Here is a 20,072-nt window from a genome sequence, read left to right on the forward strand (position 1 = left end):
CACAGGTTGGAAGGGACACTTACGCTTGTGTAAGTAGAAGCATATCATCTTAATTTTCTGATGTCAATACAAATCGTCACCTTATTCAGAGGAACAATTTCATACGGAGTTAGCGACATTCATGCCTTGTAGACATTGATATATATTTCATTTCTATCATGCCTCCCTAATATATGACTGTAAAATAGATACATGCTATTGTGTTCTGTATTTTTATAGGAAAGGCAGAACATTGGTGGAGCGCTTGGAAAAGTAAGAATTTTTTAATTTCATGTAGTTATTATAAGTAACCTCGTCCAATTTCTTGCAATCCTACATTGATCATGTGTACGGCCCATTGAAGCATACTGCCGCTGTACACATTTAGTAATAACTCCATTAATAGTGGACGCTGCAGAACCCACCAAAGTTAACTCCACTCCCCTTTATGTCGGGTTTCTTTTTACCAAATTTATCAACATCTGTTCGGTAGTTTAGGAGGAGTTCACCGGACAAAGTTGTGTCTACAGACAGACAGACGGACGGACAGACAACCCGATTCTAGTATACCCTTCCCCTTTAACTTCGTTGTAAGGGTATAAAATAATTGCAAATAGCTGACTTTCAGAAACGTTAACCTCTTGAATGAATAAAGTATATTGTCATTAGCCATTAATACTAGAGAATCCTAAATAATTATTGCCAAGTTTCAGCTTTGATGTTAATTATTTTGTTTTTATAGATATCTCTTGAGTTTCGATTTCGTCAAGCTTTTCATGGCCGCCATCATGTCAAAAATATAATTATGCAACCTGCTCTTTATCAGTTTCTCATGATAACATTAATCAAAGCTTTTATATTTTATCTTGGCTGACATAAGAATGCATAGTCATGGTTTAGAAAAGGAGGTCAAGGCTATAAGACTCTTTCATATGTGGATATGAAGGATAGGGATATTCTACCCGAGGCTTACCGAGGGTTTTACAACATTTTGTAATCCCAAGGGTAGAATATCCCTATCCTTCATATCCACTTATGAAAGAATATTTTTCTCTCATACCCCGGCGTTTCATTGCAATTTGACTACTATGATTTTTCGGCATTTTGAAATAAATTCGAAAAGAACGCGACTGCAAAAAATTCTCCATGTATATAAATTGCATGACATTTACAACGCAAATCCCGTTGTTTGTATCTTTTAAAAACATTGTAAATCCAGCATAGTTTCTGTTAAAGTTGTACCTAGAAAATGGTAATTTTGTAATGCTGTGACGTCACGAGGCTTTATTACATGGGTAGTCATGCAATACAGCCTCAGGTGACATGAGTGTATGGCCCTAGACCAGCCAGTGTTACACGTATTGGTATGAAAGAATATGTATCATATATATAATGGCAATGGATTTTTTTCAAAGGGAGAAGACTCAATGGGAACAAATTTTGGAACAAAACACGTAAGCAACCATTTATGTTTAAAATCATATGGGATTAAGAATTAAAATATATCGATATTATCATGGATTTCTATTTTTTCATTTTTCATAATACTCATTTCGACATATCTGATGTTTATTCATATTCTGGCCCCCTTATGTATATCATATCCCCAAAAAATGTTTTCAAAATTGGAAGAGCTTTCACCGTTTGCTGTATCGTGTGAAGCAAATGATTGTACAATATTTTGATTAGAGTTATTCCCCTAGATTTCCGGAAGTGTATAATGATTCTTTAATTAATTAATGACTGATAAATGGGTAGGGCTGGAGTGTTGATGATGATAGTTTCTAAATTTACAGTTATATGTAGGAAAGATATGTTAGCAAATGAAAAGTTGATTAAAGTTGAAATATGTATAAGTATTTAATTATTGAAATTCTGTATACCAGGAATAATCTACTGATTCTAAGTTAAGTAGTTTAGCTAGATTGTTAAACGGGGTGGTGAATCTATGCTCTGGCGAGATTCGGTCAGTGACCAAGCTGAATAAGTTTGGGCCTAGCTGAGTAAGTTGGGGTTCCACTGTTGATATCACTTCGTGATTAACGTTACGGGGTACTGCAGTACAGGGCGACGTACTGACGAGTACAGGGTAACGTGGTGTCATTTGGATACCAGGGGTTAAGCACACAGGGCGACGTGTTGCTTGATCATTGTGTGAGACAAGGTTTGCCAAGGCACTCGGTGCCGCGGTGAAAGGGTGACTCGGTAATAGGTTTAGTAGTCACAGGTGTCTCGGTAAGGGTATCGTGGTACTGTGTACCTTGTACGCAGGAAACTGACTCGCAGTTACAGTTAGGTGGTATTACAGATAGTTAAGGAACATAGGTTGTTCATAGTGATTTAGTGTCCTCTTTACCAGGTGAAAGCAATCAGAATATAGTTGTTCACATGTGATTATGAGTCAAGTAGACTAGACATTTATTTGTATATATTGTAGGCAGTATTTAGTTTGTTGTGTTAAACAGTGCCTGGGTCCAAGATAGAACTTGGTAACGGACCGTACTACAGTTGTAGTTGCAGTACAGAGTAGCAACAGGCATAGTCGGTCACGCGACCGTTACAGAAATTGGTGGCAGCGTTGTGGGATCCAGTCACTGTTATTAATATATGCTTGCGTAGTGTTAGGGTTTGATAGTTTGCAGTGTTCTAGTTTCATTATAGTTTTATTGTGTCTATTGGTTCATTCAGTATTTCATGATGTCTGATATTAATTTGACAGATGAGATTGCAGAGTTAGATGCTAGGTTAGAGGCATTGAGGGAAAACAGCATTAGGTTTATGTCACAATCAACTCCAGTGTCTAGTAAACAGGGAAAAGGTAGCAGTCCTCAGGATTCTGGATTCACTAGTACACGGTCTTCTGTAAAGGGTGATGGATACCAACACCTTTTTTTGTATCTTTTAAAAACATTGTAAATCCAGCATAGTTTCTGTTAAAGTTGTACCTAGAAAATGGTAATTTTGTAATGCTGTGACGTCACGAGGCTTTATTACATGGGTAGTCATGCAATACAGCCTCAGGTGACATGAGTGTATGGCCCTAGACCAGCCAGTGTTACACGTATTGGTATGAAAGAATATGTATCATATATATAATGGCAATGGATTTTTTTCAAAGGGAGAAGACTCAATGGGAACAAATTTTGGAACAAAACACGTAAGCAACCATTTATGTTTAAAATCATATGGGATTAAGAATTAAAATATATCGATATTATCATGGATTTCTATTTTTTCATTTTTCATAATACTCATTTCGACATATCTGATGTTTATTCATATTCTGGCCCCCTTATGTATATCATATCCCCAAAAAATGTTTTCAAAATTGGAAGAGCTTTCACCGTTTGCTGTATCGTGTGAAGCAAATGATTGTACAATATTTTGATTAGAGTTATTCCCCTAGATTTCCGGAAGTGTATAATGATTCTTTAATTAATTAATGACTGATAAATGGGTAGGGCTGGAGTGTTGATGATAGTTTCTAAATTTACAGTTATATGTAGGAAAGATATGTTAGCAAATGAAAAGTTGATTAAAGTTGAAATATATATAAGTATTTAATTATTGAAATTCTGTATACCAGGAATAATCTACTGATTCTAAGTTAAGTAGTTTAGATAGATTGTTAAACGGGGTGGTGAATCTATGCTCTGGCGAGATTCGGTCAGTGACCAAGCTGAATAAGTTTGGGCCTAGCTGAGTAAGTTGGGGTTCCACTGTTGATATCACTTCGTGATTAACGTTACGGGGTACTGCAGTACAGGGCGACGTACTGACGAGTACAGGGTAACGTGGTGTCATTTGGATACCAGGGGTTAAGCACACAGGGCGACGTGTTGCTTGATCATTGTGTGAGACAAGGTTTGCCAAGGCACTCGGTGCCGCGGTGAAAGGGTGACTCGGTAATAGGTTTAGTAGTCACAGGTGTCTCGGTAAAGGGTATCGTGGTACTGTGTACCTTGTACGCAGGAAACTGACTCGCAGTTACAGTTAGGTGGTATTACAGATAGTTAAGGAACATAGGTTGTTCATAGTGATTTAGTGTCCTCTTTACCAGGTGTAAAGCAATCAGAATATAGTTGTTCACATGTGATTATGAGTCAAGTAGACTAGACATTTATTTGTATATATTGTAGGCAGTATTTAGTTTGTTGTGTTTAACAGTGCCTGGGTCCAAGATAGAACTTGGTAACGGACCGTACTACAGTTGTAGTTGCAGTACAGAGTAGCAACAGGCATAGTCGGTCACGCGACCGTTACAGAAATTGGTGGCAGCGTTGTGGGATCCAGTCACTGTTATTAATATATACTTGCGTAGTGTTAGGGTTTGATAGTTTGCAGTGTTCTAGTTTTATTATAGTTTTATTGTGTCTATTGGTTCATTCAGTATATCATGATGTCTGATATTAATTTGACAGATGAGATTGCAGAGTTAGATGCTAGGTTAGAGGCATTGAGGGAAAACAGCATTAGGTTTATGTCGCAATCAACTCCAGTGTCTAGTAAACAGGGAAAAGGTAGCAGTCCTCAGGATTCTGGATTCACTAGTACACGGTCTTCTGTAAAGGGTGATGGATACCAACATGTGAGCAGTACTAGGGACCAGCGGCCATCTGTGAGGTTTGATGATGACCCTGTTATCACAGGTGGTCATGATGAGGTTAGACTAGAGTCACAGAGGACAAGACGCGATGACAGCGAGAGAAGATATACCAGTATACCTGACACCTTACCGGATATATACAGTGTCAGCGACAATGTTACTACGCGGATGAAGAAAGCTAGAGATCTAGACCGCAGGATGGATTTACAAGATGAGGCTGTCTGTGTGAAGCAGAGACCCTTGACTAACTACATGAAGCCAGCGACATATGATGGGACGGGATCCTGGCTGGATTTTGAGGCATGTAGCAGTATCAATTATTGGACAGAGTCACAGAAAGGGATGTATCTCGCTGCATCATTAAGGGGACATGCACAGACAGTGTTAGGCAATATGTCAAAGGACAACCAAGGTAATATACATCGTTGGCAGCAGCACTGGAGGCACGATTTGCCCCAAAGAACCAGACGGATCTATGTCGTTCAATACTGAGACAGAGGAAGTTAGGGCCAACAGAGACAATTCCTGAGCTTGGAGAAGCAATCAAAAGGTTGACATACTCGGCTTACCCCACAGTCACTCGAGATGTCGCGGAAATGATGGCCAAGGACAATTTCATTGATGCTCTACCTGATGGCGACATGAGGCTGAGAATAAAACAGTCAAGGCCACATACATTGAATGAAGCTGTTAGCTTAGCTGTGGAGATAGAGTCATTTTGCAAGGTAGAACGAGATAGACGGGACGAAACGAAGTATGTGAAATTTGCTCGGGTGTACAGCCTGATCATAACACCAGTCATGGAGACGAGGCTATAGAGAATTTAACCACCATGCTCGGATCTCTACAGCAGTCTATCAAGAAACTGGAGAAAGACATGCAGGATTTGAAGGAACAGAAAGCACAATCACCAGTACAAGGCAGCAAATCCAATGGATCACCAAAGGGACGGCTAGACATACAATGCTACTTTTGTAAGGAATATGGCCATATAAAGAGGAAATGTCAAAAATACCTAGCAACTGTGGCTAAGAATGGTAACGACGACAGATCTAGTGCAAGACACCTGAAATGTGTACAGGAATGCAGTGGTGCCGAGACAGGACTCTTTGTGCACTTGGATATCAACGGAGTACCGGCAAAATTTCTCATTGATACAGGAGCTACAGTGACGCTGGTCTCAAGGCAAACATTCCAGTCTATCAGTAGGAGGGACAACATGAGGCTTCAGCCCATGACACGGGACATACTTGGAGCCAATGACTTACCTATGTCAATAGTGGGTAAGGGGCGGTTCCAAATAACTATCGACTCCTACAGGTGTGACTGTACTGAGGTAGTTGTTGATATGAAACTAGATGGAATCATCGGCCTAGACTTCCTGAAAGATAGTAGCAGTGTTATTGACTGTGCACAAGGAAAGATGACGATTGGTCAGAAGGACAGTACATTGACCTGGCAAGGGACATTGGGATGTTACCGGGTCAGCATGAAGGATACGCTTAGCCTAGCTCCACGATCAGAAACAGTTTGTGAGGGAGTTGTACATATTCCTCGCAAAGAACAGCTCCCCAGCGACACATTCATAATTGAATCAAGCGACAGATTCATGAAGAACGGAAAAGCTTTAGTGGCAAGAACCATTGTTAATGTAGGCGACACTGTTCCTTTGCGTTTACTCAACTTATCAGATGAAACGGTAAAAGTATACCGGGACACACATGTTGGACGAATCAGCCCAGTAGATAAAGTGTTTGACAACACAGAAACTGAAGTGATCAGAAACAAACAGGAGTTACCGAGCCATCTTGTACAGCTTTATGAAGAAGCTAAAGAAGAACTTTCTCCGGAACAGACAGAACAAGTTAGGCAGTTGCTGTTGAGGTCGCAAGATCTATTTGCTAAATCGGATGATGATTTAGGGAGGACCAACATGGTTAAACACAAGATTGAAACTCAGAATGCAAGACCTGTTAAGCAACCCCCAAGGAGGCTTCCACACCATGCAGCAGAGGAAGTAGACCAGCAAGTGCAGAGTATGCTTGACAGAGGCATTATAGAACCATCGTCAAGTCCATGGGCATCAGGTGTTGTCCTGGTACAGAAGAAAGACGGCAGTCTTAGGTTCTGTGTTGACTACCGCGCCTTAAATAAAGTGACAGTAAAAGATGCATACCCATTAACCCGCGTTGATGAATCATTGGACAGATTGTCTGGAGCGAAGTGGTTCTCAACATTGGACTTGTTTTCGGGGTATTGGCAAGTCGAGATGGATAAAGAAGATAAGCAGAAGACAGCCTTTGTCACTAGAAGCGGGTTTTATCATTTCAACGTGATGCCTTTCGGACTTTGTAACAGTCCAGCAACGTTCGAGCGATTAATGGAGACCGTATTGGCTCAGCTGAATTGGGAAATATGCTTGGTTTACATTGATGACGTGATAGTCTTGGGCAAGACTTTTGATGAAGCAATAACCAATCTGGAGAAAGTGTTTGACAGATTACGCCAGGCAGGACTGAGACTTAAAGCGAAAAAATGTCATCTGTTTCGGAAACAGGTGCTTTTCCTAGGTTACACTGTATCGGCAGAGGGAATATCAACGGACCTTGAAAAAGTGAAGGCAGTAAGAGATTGGCCATTACCTACGACACAGACAGATGTCAGATCATTTCTAGGGCTTTGCAGTTACTATAGGCGATTCATTCACAAGTTTGCCGAGATAGCCAAACCCTTACACCAGCTGACAGAAAAGGGGACATCCTTTACATGGACAGAAAGGTGCCAAGTTTCGTTTGATGCTCTAAAGAAATGTTTGACGACAGCACCCATTCTTGCGTATCCTGACTTTACCAAGCCTTTTGTCTTGGACACGGATGCCAGCCAGTTTGCTATTGGAGGAGTACTGTCACAGTGTATAGATGGTAAAGAACATGTCATAGCTTACAGCAGTAGGGCTCTGACCAAGAGCGAGCGGAAATACTGCGTGACGCGGAAAGAACTGCTGGCCATGGTATACTGTATAAAGCAGTATCGCCCATACTTGTACAAACACAAGTGCCTTGTACGAACAGACCATAGCGCATTGAAGTGGCTGATGAGGTATAAGGAACCTGAAGGACAGCTGGCGCGTTAGCTGGAGGTCATTTCAACTTATGACCTAGATATCCAACACAGAGCTGGGAAACTTCACCAAAACGCTGATGATATGAGCCGAATACCATGCAAGCAGTGTGGATTCTATGAAGATTGGGAACGAGATCAAAAAAAAATCCCAATACGGACTATCAAGAGCAATCAGCAACCAGATAACGTAACGGTCAAAGAAGATGAGGAAGCAAGAGCATTGCAAAACAAACAGATGTCTGACAGTGATTTAAAACAAGTTACTGATTGGGTGAAACACGGCTCAAAACCAAATTCGGAATCTGTAAAGAAATTTGGTACTGTGGTGAGGTCACTTATTGCACAATGGGTTCAATTGACAATTGAAAACGGACTGCTTTGCAGGCGTTGGGTGAACCAATCCAAACAGAAAAGGTGTCAAATTGTTATACCATACGATGAAAGGAGAAACATCTTGGAGATGTGTCACAACCAAAGGACTAGTGGACACCTGGGAGTGCAGAAAACTATGAGTCGCGTTAGGCAGCGGTTTTACTGGCATGGAATTGCAAAGAGATGTACGCCAGTACATCACCGGATGCAAACACTGTGTGTGCAGATAGGAATGCACAAAACGAAAAGCTCCAATGCAAATAGAGCATACAGGATACCCTATGGAAAGACTGGCTACCGAAAAACTTGGGCCCTTACCTGAGACAAAGGATGGCAACAGATATATTCTGGTGGTCGGTGATTACTTCTCCAAATGGACAGAAGCGTTTGCTATGCCAAACATGGAAGCTACAACTGTCGCAGCGTTAATTGTGGAGGAAGTAATTGTGCGCTTCGGTGTACCAAACGTCATACACTCGGACCAAGGCCGACAATATGAAAGCAGACTCTTTCAGGAAATGTGCCTTCTACTTGGTATCAAGAAAACAAGAACTACGCCATATCAGCCGAAATCTGATGGTATGATCGAGAGGTTCAACCGTACTCTGGCAAGTATGCTGACTGCATATGTCCATGAACGCCAGGATGACTGGGATGAACACCTACCATACGTAATGATGGCGTACCGGTCAACAGAGCAGGAAAGCACAGGTTTCACGCCAAATATGCTCATGTTAGGCAGAGAGGTATCCACACCGGTAGATTTGTTCTATGATGTACCAAGTGAATCCAAACCAGTCTTCCAAAGTCAATGGGCCTGGGATCTTAGAGAAAAACTAGTGGCAGCCCACAAGTTGGCTAGAGAAAACATAGAAGGAGCAATGTTGAGGCAAAAACGAAGAGGGTTGGCAGGTCGCCCAAGTTGATGAGTTTCTGGCAAGGTCCATTTAGGATTGTTGACAAGGTTTCTGATGTCATTTACAAAGTTGCAAGTGAAGAAACTCAGAAACAACATGTGATTCATGTTGACAGAATGCGAAGGTGCCAGCCACAGGTTCTGAAAGGAGAAAATGAGAATCAAGCAGGATCAGACGATGAAGACGCTAATACTAACACAGAAGAGCTTGAGACTAATAACCATGAAGATCTCCCAGATAGCACAAAAGGTCGTGTCAGGAGAAGACCAGTCTGGATGAATGAATTTGTGCTCTGATATGTGTACACATGATGTGATGCTGTCCAAAGAAACAGAAGAACATTAACAGATATGATTGAAAATGATTAATAGACAATGCGGGACGCATTGAATCGGAGGCGTGGGTAATGAAGCAAATGATTGTACAATATTTTGATTAGAGTTATTCCCCTTGATTTCCGAAAGTGTATAATGATTCTTTAATTAATTAATGACTAATAAATGGGTAGGGCTGGAGTGTTGATGATTTTATTTACAGTTATATGTAGGAAAGATATATTAGCAAATGAAAAGTTGATTAAAGTTGAAATATATATAAGTATTTAATTATTGAAATTCTGTATACCAGGAATAATCTACTGATTCTAACTTAAGTAGTTTAGATAGATTGTTAAACGGGGTGGTGAATCTATGCTCTGGCGAGATTCGGTCAGTGACCAAGCTGAATAAGTTTGGGCCTAGCTGAGTAAGTTGGGGTTCCACTGTTGATATCACTTCGTGATTAACGTTACGGGGTACTGAGTACAGGGCGACGTACTGACGAGTACAGGGTAACGTGGTGTTATTTGGATACCAGGGGTTAAGCACACAGGGCGACGTGTTGCTTGATCATTGTGTGAGACAAGGTTTGCCAAGGCACTCGGTGCCGCGGTGAAAGGGTGACTCGGTAATAGGTTTAGTAGTCACAGGTGTCTCGGTAAAGGGTATCGTGGTACTGTGTACCTTGTACGCAGGAAACTGACTCGCAGTTACAGTTAGGTGGTATTACAGATAGTTAAGGAACATAGGTTGTTCATAGTGATTTAGTGTCCTCTTTACCAGGTGTAAAGCAATCAGAATATAGTTGTTAACATGTGATTATGAGTCAAGTAGACTAGACATTTATTTGTATATATTGTAGGCAGTATTTAGTTTGTTGTGTTTAACAGTGCCTGGGTCCAAGATAGAACTTGGTAACGGACCGTACTACAGTTGTAGTTGCAGTACAGAGTAGCAACAGGCATAGTCGGTCACGCGACCGTTACATCGTGTTTAATAATGCAGCTACGTCAGTTTTGCTCATGCGATGTTGACATACATCTTTTTGTTCGCTGTATGGTCAAAACAGGTCAAAACACTAAATTCAATATTTTACTCTTACTTTATTAGTAAATAGCAATCCCTTGGATGTCTTACCTGATTAGTTCATACTAGTTATTGGGCGGTGATATTTAATGTCGGATATCTAACAATTCCATGACGTTACTATAAAAAGATACCAGTGGCTGATTTTTAAAATTTCTTTGATTAATTAAGCTCGACTCTTCACTAAATTACCTTCGAACAACAGGTAAACGTTATCATAAATTTATGGATCTAGGGAAATAAACACAAAATAATGACAATGAACGAAAACACTATTATGAAACATAGTTATAATACTGATCTGTATTTTAATCAGATTGGAAAACGTTAAGAAGCGTTCAAAAGCAAATATCATTTTAGGATATATCTTTGCTTATACTCAAAACGGGAATTTCTTTTCTTGATTATAAACTTGACTATTAAATCCAATGTCGATTGCATGCATTTGGATGATCATATATTTTTACATTTGTAAAAAGGGCATTTATGAAACTTGAGATTTTCTGCCAATGTACAATGGCTGTCGAAAAAAATACATGCGCTGAGATATCCTTTTTATTTCTAGAACGCAGAAGGTAAGTCCGGATAAAGGAGCTTTGTGTGTTTGTCCTGGAAAAGATGATGTACAGGTGAATATTCCCACGGGAGCTATTGAGTGTGAGGGAAATATAAACATTCAGGTAAGATACACGTATTGCGTACGGTACATTTCTATCATACGTTTAAGCGTTTGGTATTCATGAAACACTCGCAGAAACTAGACGGTCAAAGCTAGATAAAAACATCGTTTATTAATTTATTGTATTACAGTTGGAACCAGTGAGACAGAGTACAGTTCCATTAACAGAAGTCCTCGGATATTCCGACACGGTTTACATACATCATGATGAAGACTTTATTAAGCCAGTAAAGGTGCAAGTCCCAATAACAATGTTAGGAGAAACAGATGTGTCAGCTTGCGAGTGGTTTTGTGTCCATGTCGGCGATGACGACATCCCAATCAATGAAGATGTCAAAGTACAGATTGTGTCAGGAAACATTTGCAGCTTTGAAACGGCATCCTTCTCTGGGTTTGTAAATTGCAAATAACGTTTACATTTTCGCAATTATAAAGCAGCTATGTGTACGTACCTATCTCACCGTATGGTAATGACACCAGAACTAGGTACCTCCTGAAGCGAGGGTGAGAAAATCAGGATTTGAACAGAGGTAATATTGTTGCTTTCATCTTCATTTTGAGATGATTTTGGATACTGAAGGTTGTTACACGTGGTTCCGAATATGATATATAATGGTAGATTCACTTGATAAGTACTTTATCCTGCAACTGTCCCACATACTGACCGATAACTACTGCCGGATAAACTTGTGCTTTATCCGTCTATACGAAATGCTTTATCCGTCAATACGATCACGTGAATTTGTTCCATATCTGACGGAAATTTTTCTAACTTAACCCAGAACTTGAACCTTTCGGTGAATGAAACGTTATTCAGTCCCGCTAAAACGTGACGTAACATTCACCGGAATGACGTCATTTTTACGCTATCGAAAATCTCGTATGGCGGTGTCGTCTTTTTCTTGGCTCATGGCAAAGGTATGTATTGTAAAGTAATTCTTTGATGGATATTTATTGTTATTTGAGTATTTCCATTTCCTTTCAGTGATATATCACACTGAATAGAATTACAGTTACTGTTTGTGAATGCGCTTTTATTTCCCACGGCAGTAAAAAGGAGTACACTCTCATTCGGTTTACTGAATGAATCTTTACCTCCGCGTCAAGGAAGCGTCTCGCTTCGAGCGAAACCCAGTAAAAAACTGTCAATTTGCTTTCGTTTTGAATGCCAAAATGGTTGCAGGATAAACAGAATACACGGTTAATATCTTACAATACAAGGTTTATTTTGGTGCTCGACACGAAAAGCCGGGATGACTCGGCAAAGCCTCGTCATCTCGGCTTTCCTAAGTCTCGCACCAAAATAAACCTTGTATTGTAAGATACTAACCATGTATTCTCTATTTATCTCTCTCTATATATATATATACGTCGCCATCTGGATAGTAGGAAATGGAAATGTTGAGAAACATTTTTAACGTGTTTTATTGTCAATTCAAAAGACAAAGGGATCAGGCAAAAGTCATTACAACTTTGAAAAGCCTTCTCGTAACATACAATGACGAAACAGGATACAATAGACATAGACACTATTAATAACATTAAATACAAAATTTACATTTTTACTTAACCAAAATCTTCTGCTAGACTTTATAAATTGATGCACGGGTCAGAAAATACCTTGGTTTATATGATCAGCATATAGCTCGCTGCCACATTGTAAAACTTTCAAAATATCAACATTCATGTTTCTTAAGTTATCCTAATAAAATAATTCTGCCATTCACATACTTATTACATTGGAAGAAACAAATGATATGCACTCTAACACTTATGACCACAGATACAATTTGGGCTGTTGGTGAGGTTTACAGGAAATATGTTTAACTGGCTACATCGATGTCTTAACTTTGGATGTACAATATTTGTATTTCTGTTACCAAAAATTGTACTAGACTGGATATTTTAGTCACTTCATCCAAGTAACTCCACAAACATGCAAAGAAAAATGTTTAAAAGAAAATTTAGTTAGAAATTGGCTGAAAGTCTGTGAAGTGGAATTCTATAATTGCTGTTCTTAAAGTGTAGTTATACATATCTGTAATGAATAAGAATAACACATACCAATCAGGCAGCGCTGTGTATTTGTTTACATGTGTGCGTCCGGGTTTCCACTTTATAGTCTCGGCGGCTACAAGGTAGTCAGCGACAACGTAGTATGTCGGGAGCCACAGGACAGTGACTATAGGCCAGTAACCACAGAGTGGTTAACGACTACATGTACACGGTAGTGAGTGACACGGTCAGTGACCACGGGGTGGTCGACGACTATAGGATAGTCGGGAACAAGATTGTTTGGTTGCAATATACCATTTGCTGTGTTATATACCCAATCATTAAGACAACATGTCGATGGTCAGACAGGCCCCTGTATATACTAAGAAATTATAGCTTTTGTTAATCGCTCGCAGTAGTCACTAACCAAAATATTTCATGATAAAGTGGCGAAACGCCACATATAGCCGACCTTTGGTGAAAGAGATAGTTCGGTGCTTCATTATTCTCAATTTTGTAGACTTAACTTTAACTTTTCAACATTTGCATCAGTTAGAAAGTGTATCAAAGCCCGTTTCCGAATAAAAAGCTGAAACAGTTACATATGATTTTTTGTTTGTTTGTTTGATTAATTAACGTCCTATTAACAGCTATGGTCATGTAAGGACGGCCTCCCATGTGTGCGGTGTGTTGCGTGTATGTTGTGCGAGGTGAGTGTACTGGGAGACTGTGGTATGTTCGTGTTGTGTCTTCTTGTATAGTGGAACTGTTGCCCTTTTTATAGTGCTATATCACTGAAGCATGCCGCCGAAGACACCAAGCAACACACCCCACCCGGTCACATTATACTGACAACGGGCGAACCAGTCGTCCCACTCCCTGTATGCTGAACGCTAAGCAGGAGCAGAAACTACCACTTTTATAGACTTTGGTGTGTCTCGGCCAGGGGACAGAACCCAGAGCCTTCCTCACAGGGGCGAACGCTCAACTCAAGGCCAAAAGTGAGGCGGTGCCAAGGGAGGCATTAGGAAAGATAAAGTCAGTTAGGAAGAAGAGAAAAGATAAGATCCTAAATTTAGTCGCCTTTTACGATCATGCAATAGGGGCAGCAGGTACAATTCTAACGCCCTACCTGCAGGGCCTAGTTACATATGAAGGTCTAATCCATTGTCAATATTAGATATGGCTCAACGTGAAGCCGCAAGAATTATTACTAGTTTACCTTCCTAGTTACATATGAAGGTAAACTAGTAATAATTCTTGCGGCTTCACGTTGAGCCATATCTAATATTGACAATGGATTAGACACCAAAATATATTTATCTTAGTAAAACGCATTATCATCTCGATAATTTCGTGGATATTGAATATAATGGATTTACAAACGATAACCTAATTAGTGAGTAGGACCGAAAGTTATGTGTTCTGTACTGTCTTTAGATTGCAATTAACTGATTATGAGTAACAGGCAAACCACACTTTTATGCATGATTGCAAACTGTTAGTAGCACTAATAATGCAATAATGATACATAAGATGCATTACCTCAAGTCTTAAATATGTATCCTTTTTAGTTTTCACCATTCCATCACTCAAAAGATATATGATAGTAACTATAAGCGGTACAACTCCCTTAATATAAAGTAAATATGTGCCGTACACCTCCCGAGATAAACATTTGCTATGAGCCGTAACCTCCTTCGCCATGTGTCGTACACCATTGCGATTTGCACGAGCCTTTTGACATAAATGAGACGGGTTGAGAAGTATTTTTCTTGTGAATCTTCTCATAATATATCATTATAGAGCAATGTAGTACAAAATTATGTATTTATGGTCGATGGAATGTTCTTTTCCAGCATCTGTTCTAACGACAGGCGGTTTATATCGGTACCTCCTTTGGTGTGATGCCATGTTTACATCTTTTTTTTTTGCGACATTTCTGGAAAACCATTTCTATATCATTGTGTGGCTGATATATTCGCAAATACGTTCACCAAACGTCAGTATCTAAAAACATCTCAAAATGCAGATAAAAGCGACAATCTTACCTCCGTTCAAATCCTGATTTTCTCACTCTCGCTTCAGGGGGTACCTAGTTCCGGTTATAAGGCTATGAAGTATTGTAGTGTTATCTGAGCGCCTTTTGCACTGTCTTTCAAGCGCTTATTCTCGTACAGTGCTATAATTTGTAACAGGGCATTGAACCACCGAATAGCGCTTGAATTGTTACAAACTAAAAGTTGCTGTAAACCCAAATTATTTTCGCTATTTAAAGTTATTTAAAGTGAAAGTAAATTACCACGAAAAAAAATCAGCTACAAGTACAATAGAACATTTCACTTGTTAATCGCAAATTCAAAATCTCCCTGAAAATTTCATTGGCATAAAAACACAAAATTAAATCGCTGCGGCATTTTTTTGCATACACAGCAATGGTATATATGGAAAGAAGAAAGGAGACAAATTAAGAAGGTATCTGAAGGCATTTTTGAAAGAAATAAGAAGACTGAATGGGGCAAGTCCTCACAATATTCTTCTCTTCCTTGGCAATGGATATGAACCTCACACCTGGACACTCCATGCAGAAATAGTAGAGCAAGATGACGTAATCAGCACTATCAGAAAACGACAAAAGGAAAAAAAATATCGTAGAACTGCGAGAGTGTAGATCACCAAGTTTGATTGTAAGACAAATAAAAAAGATTGAAATCCGATTGCGGTCGGACGGTCCTTTGGCCTTGTGTGAGACAGGACGAGTTTTATAGAGATTATAGCAGGCGCCGATGATAATTTCGTTGCGTTTCCAGTAAGGAGGAGAACCAAAGACAAAATGGCGACCGTTTACTTTAAAAAAAAAAGTGGCAAAGAACTTTATACAGCTTACTTCGACCCACGGGATATGAGCAAATATCAAAGGTATCCCAGACCTGATTCGCCAATGACAAGAGGATCCGGAACCATCCCCGCTACGACCAGTGGCACTGTAGCGTCCTCACACATTAACTCACGGGGCGAAAATTACAGGACTACAGTTACTACGACTTCCGTGTCATCTTTGGGAAGCTCGAGGTCTGAGGCCGAAAAAAGTGGTATGAAGCTTTTCTTGTGTATGGCTAAAAATTGATTTGTTTCATTAATTATCGTCTGATAATTAAACAGTCAGGTCCATGTTGGGATGACCTCCCATGCATGCGGTGTACAGCATGTACGCAGCGTGTGGTGCATGTTTAAGGAGACTGCAGTATATTCGTGTTGTGTCTTCTTATTGAAAATGTTGCCCTTTTTCCAGTGCTATATCACTGAAACATGCTGCCGAAAACACCAAGCAACACACCCCCACCAGGTCACATTATACTGACAAGGGTCGAATCGGTCGTCCTTAGCCCTGCAGGTAGGGCGTTAAAATTGTACCTGCTACCCCGATTGCATGATCGTAAATGGCGAATAAATAAAGGATCTTATCTTTTCTTTCTTCCTAACTAACTGTCTTCTTCCTAATGTATGCCTTGACACCACCTCAATTTTGGCTTTCGGTTGAGCGCTCGCCCCTTTGGGGAAGGCTCTGTGTTCTGCTCCTGCTAAGCGGTCAAATTACAGGAAGTGGGACGATTGGTCTGTTTGATTAATTAACGTCATATAAATTACTATGGTCTGCTTCCCATGTATGCGGTATAAAGAAAAAGCATGCTGCCAAACACACCAAGCAACACAGAAGGCAAAAATTGTTATCATATAATTAAATATTAACTATATTGACTTTATATAAAATACGAGAGAAAATTACTGTATAGAAACAAATGGTCATGGTTTGTTTGTTTGATTAATGAACGTCCTATTAAAAGCAAGGTCAGTGTAAGGACGGCCTCCCTTGTATGCAGCGTGTTGCATGTATGAAGTGCGTGGTACGTATTTTAGGCGACTGCGGTATATTCGTGTTGTGTCTTCTTGTATAATGGAATTATTGCCCTTTTTATAGTGCTATATCACTGAAGCACACCGCCGATGACACAATGCAACACACTCCACCCGGTTAAATTGTACTGACAAAGGGCAAACCAGTCGTCCCACTCCCCTTTAGGCTGAGCGCTTAGCAGGCGTCAAGGGTTACTGCATAAGAATATCGCCGAGCCTGATACATGTTTATTTTAGACCCAATATTTTTCCCTATTAGCTCACTAACAAACTGTGTAACGAATTTATCCCGTCGAAGACCCCTTCAAGGAAGTAACTGCAAAATGCATTATGTACTGAGTATGGAAACCAGAACGACTCAAAACTTAAAACAATTTTCACCTCATTGAAGACTCGAATGCGTTGCCATGGTCCATTTCTGTTAAACAATCCTAAATAAGTGTTGCAGATTTCGGTTTGCTTTGAAAGTGGTCATCAGCGCTGGCATTCAAACATTTTGTCTCCATCTCTTTTGAGTGCCGTCGTCGCGAAGCGTTACTTGACCGCCATCTTGTTGCTAATGACGTTAGGGGCAGAGAACGATAACTCTATCGCCTAAACCTGATACTAAGTTCTACTAACCTGATACGACTATATATTGGATATCACGTCATTTTAACCAATAGGAATACAAGATTCTTGTCTAAGGCGGGATAGATAGTATTACCATAATAAGAATGAAAATATGAAGCCGAACTGTTTGACTGAATATTCCAGGTTCGATGTTTTTTCTCAAAATGCAAGCGGTACAAATAAACGCTACACTAGCAAAAAGATAACGTATTTATTTTTCAAAATAAACACCTAAAGTTACTTCTCAAAGTTAATTGTCATACTCGCTTTGAGAATTATAACACTTACAATGTATACGTTTTATGTAATGCCAACATTAAATATGTTAACATCTACAGTGCAGTGAAATGAGTGCATACAGTCACGCCTGTATTGTAGTCTTCTGTTTCATATTACATTTTACAGTATTATTAGTGATCAAAATTTGATTTCTGCAAGTATGCTTACATCTAAACATACATAAGGCATAAAAAGCAAATAAAAATTCTAAAAGATTATACTAAAAATCACCTGTGTTATGTTAATATTTTTTCAGATTTTTGGGAGGACAGAAGTATGCTTGCTCTCGCAACGAAAATCCCACCAAAGGAAATGTGGAAAGTAGCTATTGCGTTAAACGTATCAAGAGTAAAGTATGAGGCTTTCAAAGACAGTTATCAAAACAATATGGATGAAATCAAATTCAGCATCCTTGAATATTGGAATGGAAATCTTGTATGTTCAGACGAAGAGAAAGTGTCCACACTGTGTGAAGCATTGGAAGAAGCGGAATTGAACAGGATTGCAGATACAGTTATGCAGGTTTTCAGACAGAATCGCGCTATGAGGAGTGCTGATTTTAAGTAGTAGACGCATGCCAATCAAGGGGATCAGACAGACTGGTTTCCTGCGGCTTCCCAACTCAATATATCTCAGAGAGCTGCATCTGATTATGTATGATGTCCGACTGCAGATTAGACTAGAAGTGTCAGGGTTCTGTGTTCCAAATTTTGTCAAAATCTGTCAGGTAGTTTATTAGGAGTTTGCAGGACGAAGTTACACCCGCTTAACTTCGTTGTTGGGGGTATACGAAACATAAACTTATCACAAGTTATGTTAGGATCGCCTCAATAATTTTTCGGCCGACATCATCAGATGGTGGGCTATTCAAATCGCCTTTCGTCCGTGATCCGTCCGTCCTTCTGTCCGTCGGTCCGTTAACAATTCTTGTTTCCGCTAATATTTATTTGTTTTGATCACGCCATCGTCAATAACTAACAATAATATGCAATATATGTGCCTTTTCTATCCCATTTCAATCACATATAGTAAGACAGAGGGATAATGACGGATCGCCAGCTGGCGATCACACCGCACATGATTTTATATTTTGTATTGTATATAACACGATGAATCCCCATTTATGGGATGCGATATTTGATAGCAGTAAGCGAAATTTTGTTCCAATTTCTATTTTACATTAATATAAATATTTATGATATATTGAAACAAATTAATAGTAATCTATAATTTCATCATGAATATATGTAGTAACATGTGCTAAATGTTAATTAACTTTGTCGTATATGATGTAATAAAATATTGTTATTAATTTTAGAGTCCTGGTAATGCAATTAATGCATTAATCATTCAAAGGAAGATTTAGCAAACACTTAATTCGAGTATGTCCTGATATGCATAATATTGAAATGTTATTTGTATAATACTAAATGTCATTAAATACTGTGATCGTTTTAATTAACGCTGGCTGTGATAATAGTGTGTTAATTGTTCATGTACCTAATATTGTACTGAATGTTACAATATATGGATTATTGATTTAGGAAACAAGTATCTTAAGGTAGATTCATTCTTTTGAAAACCGCGCCAAATTTTATTACGCTAAACCGGAAATTGCGGAGGGTGTTTTGAATTCCGGATGGTTTCCGATAAGTGAAAATTGTCTACATTAATATATTGAATGTTTAAAATCATTAAATGAATCAAATAAAAGCAATGAAGTAAACATTGCGGTCCCTGTCTTAAATGGGAATGGATGTTCAAACACCGGAAGTAACGTTCGTCGCAATAAATGATAGGGACCTTTGCGGCATGATTTTCAAACAATAGTCAAATATGACCAGTCGTAGCACGGGATGAAATGGGGGTAGGGATGTGAGTTACAGACATCAAGCTCGCAAAATTGTGAAAATTTGATCGAGGACCCCATGTTATTATATGATATCTGAAAATTATATTCCTTTGGGAAACATATGTATCATATAAAAATATAGTGAAATTGATATGGGTTTTCATTTCCTTTTTTGCCTATTCATTGATATTTAAGGGGCGAAACGGTTCTGGGAATTTAGGACAAAAAATAACAATATTGAGACTACATTCACTGTAGTATTTTAGAAAACTTAATTTTATGAATTTTCTACTTTCGGCAAGCAAATGTGCGCGGATGGTATATTTCAACCTCAAATATC

The 20,072-nt window shown here is 39.2% G+C and overlaps 1 protein-coding gene across 1 annotated transcript; it reads left to right on the forward strand.

The window, feature by feature from the left end:
* The first annotated feature begins 9 nt into the window (after nt 1-9).
* On the forward strand, nt 10-18,658 carry LOC138311084 (uncharacterized). The gene is made up of 8 exons (XM_069252524.1): nt 10-29; nt 220-252; nt 1,395-1,433; nt 3,098-3,136; nt 10,966-11,080; nt 11,211-11,470; nt 15,508-16,166; nt 18,137-18,658. Exons 6-7 carry the CDS (start codon nt 11,331-11,333, stop codon nt 15,743-15,745), a joined length of 378 nt encoding a protein of 125 aa, XP_069108625.1. The 5' UTR covers nt 10-29; nt 220-252; nt 1,395-1,433; nt 3,098-3,136; nt 10,966-11,080; nt 11,211-11,330; the 3' UTR covers nt 15,746-16,166; nt 18,137-18,658.
* Nucleotides 18,659-20,072: the final 1,414 nt, after the last annotated feature.

The sequence above is a fragment of the Argopecten irradians genome, chromosome 16 (assembly GCF_041381155.1).
Source record: "Argopecten irradians isolate NY chromosome 16, Ai_NY, whole genome shotgun sequence".
Lineage (NCBI taxonomy): Eukaryota > Metazoa > Mollusca > Bivalvia > Pectinida > Pectinidae > Argopecten > Argopecten irradians.

Excerpts from the sequence above, each read along its gene's own strand:
- LOC138311084 (XM_069252524.1), top strand. The coding sequence starts at position 11,331 with ATGTTAGGAGAAACAGATGTGTCAGCTTGCGAGTGGTTTTGTGTCCAT. Across the intron at positions 11,471-15,507 it reads GAAACGGCATCCTTCTCTGG|CAATGGTATATATGGAAAGA; the intron begins GTTTGTAAATTG and ends TTGCATACACAG.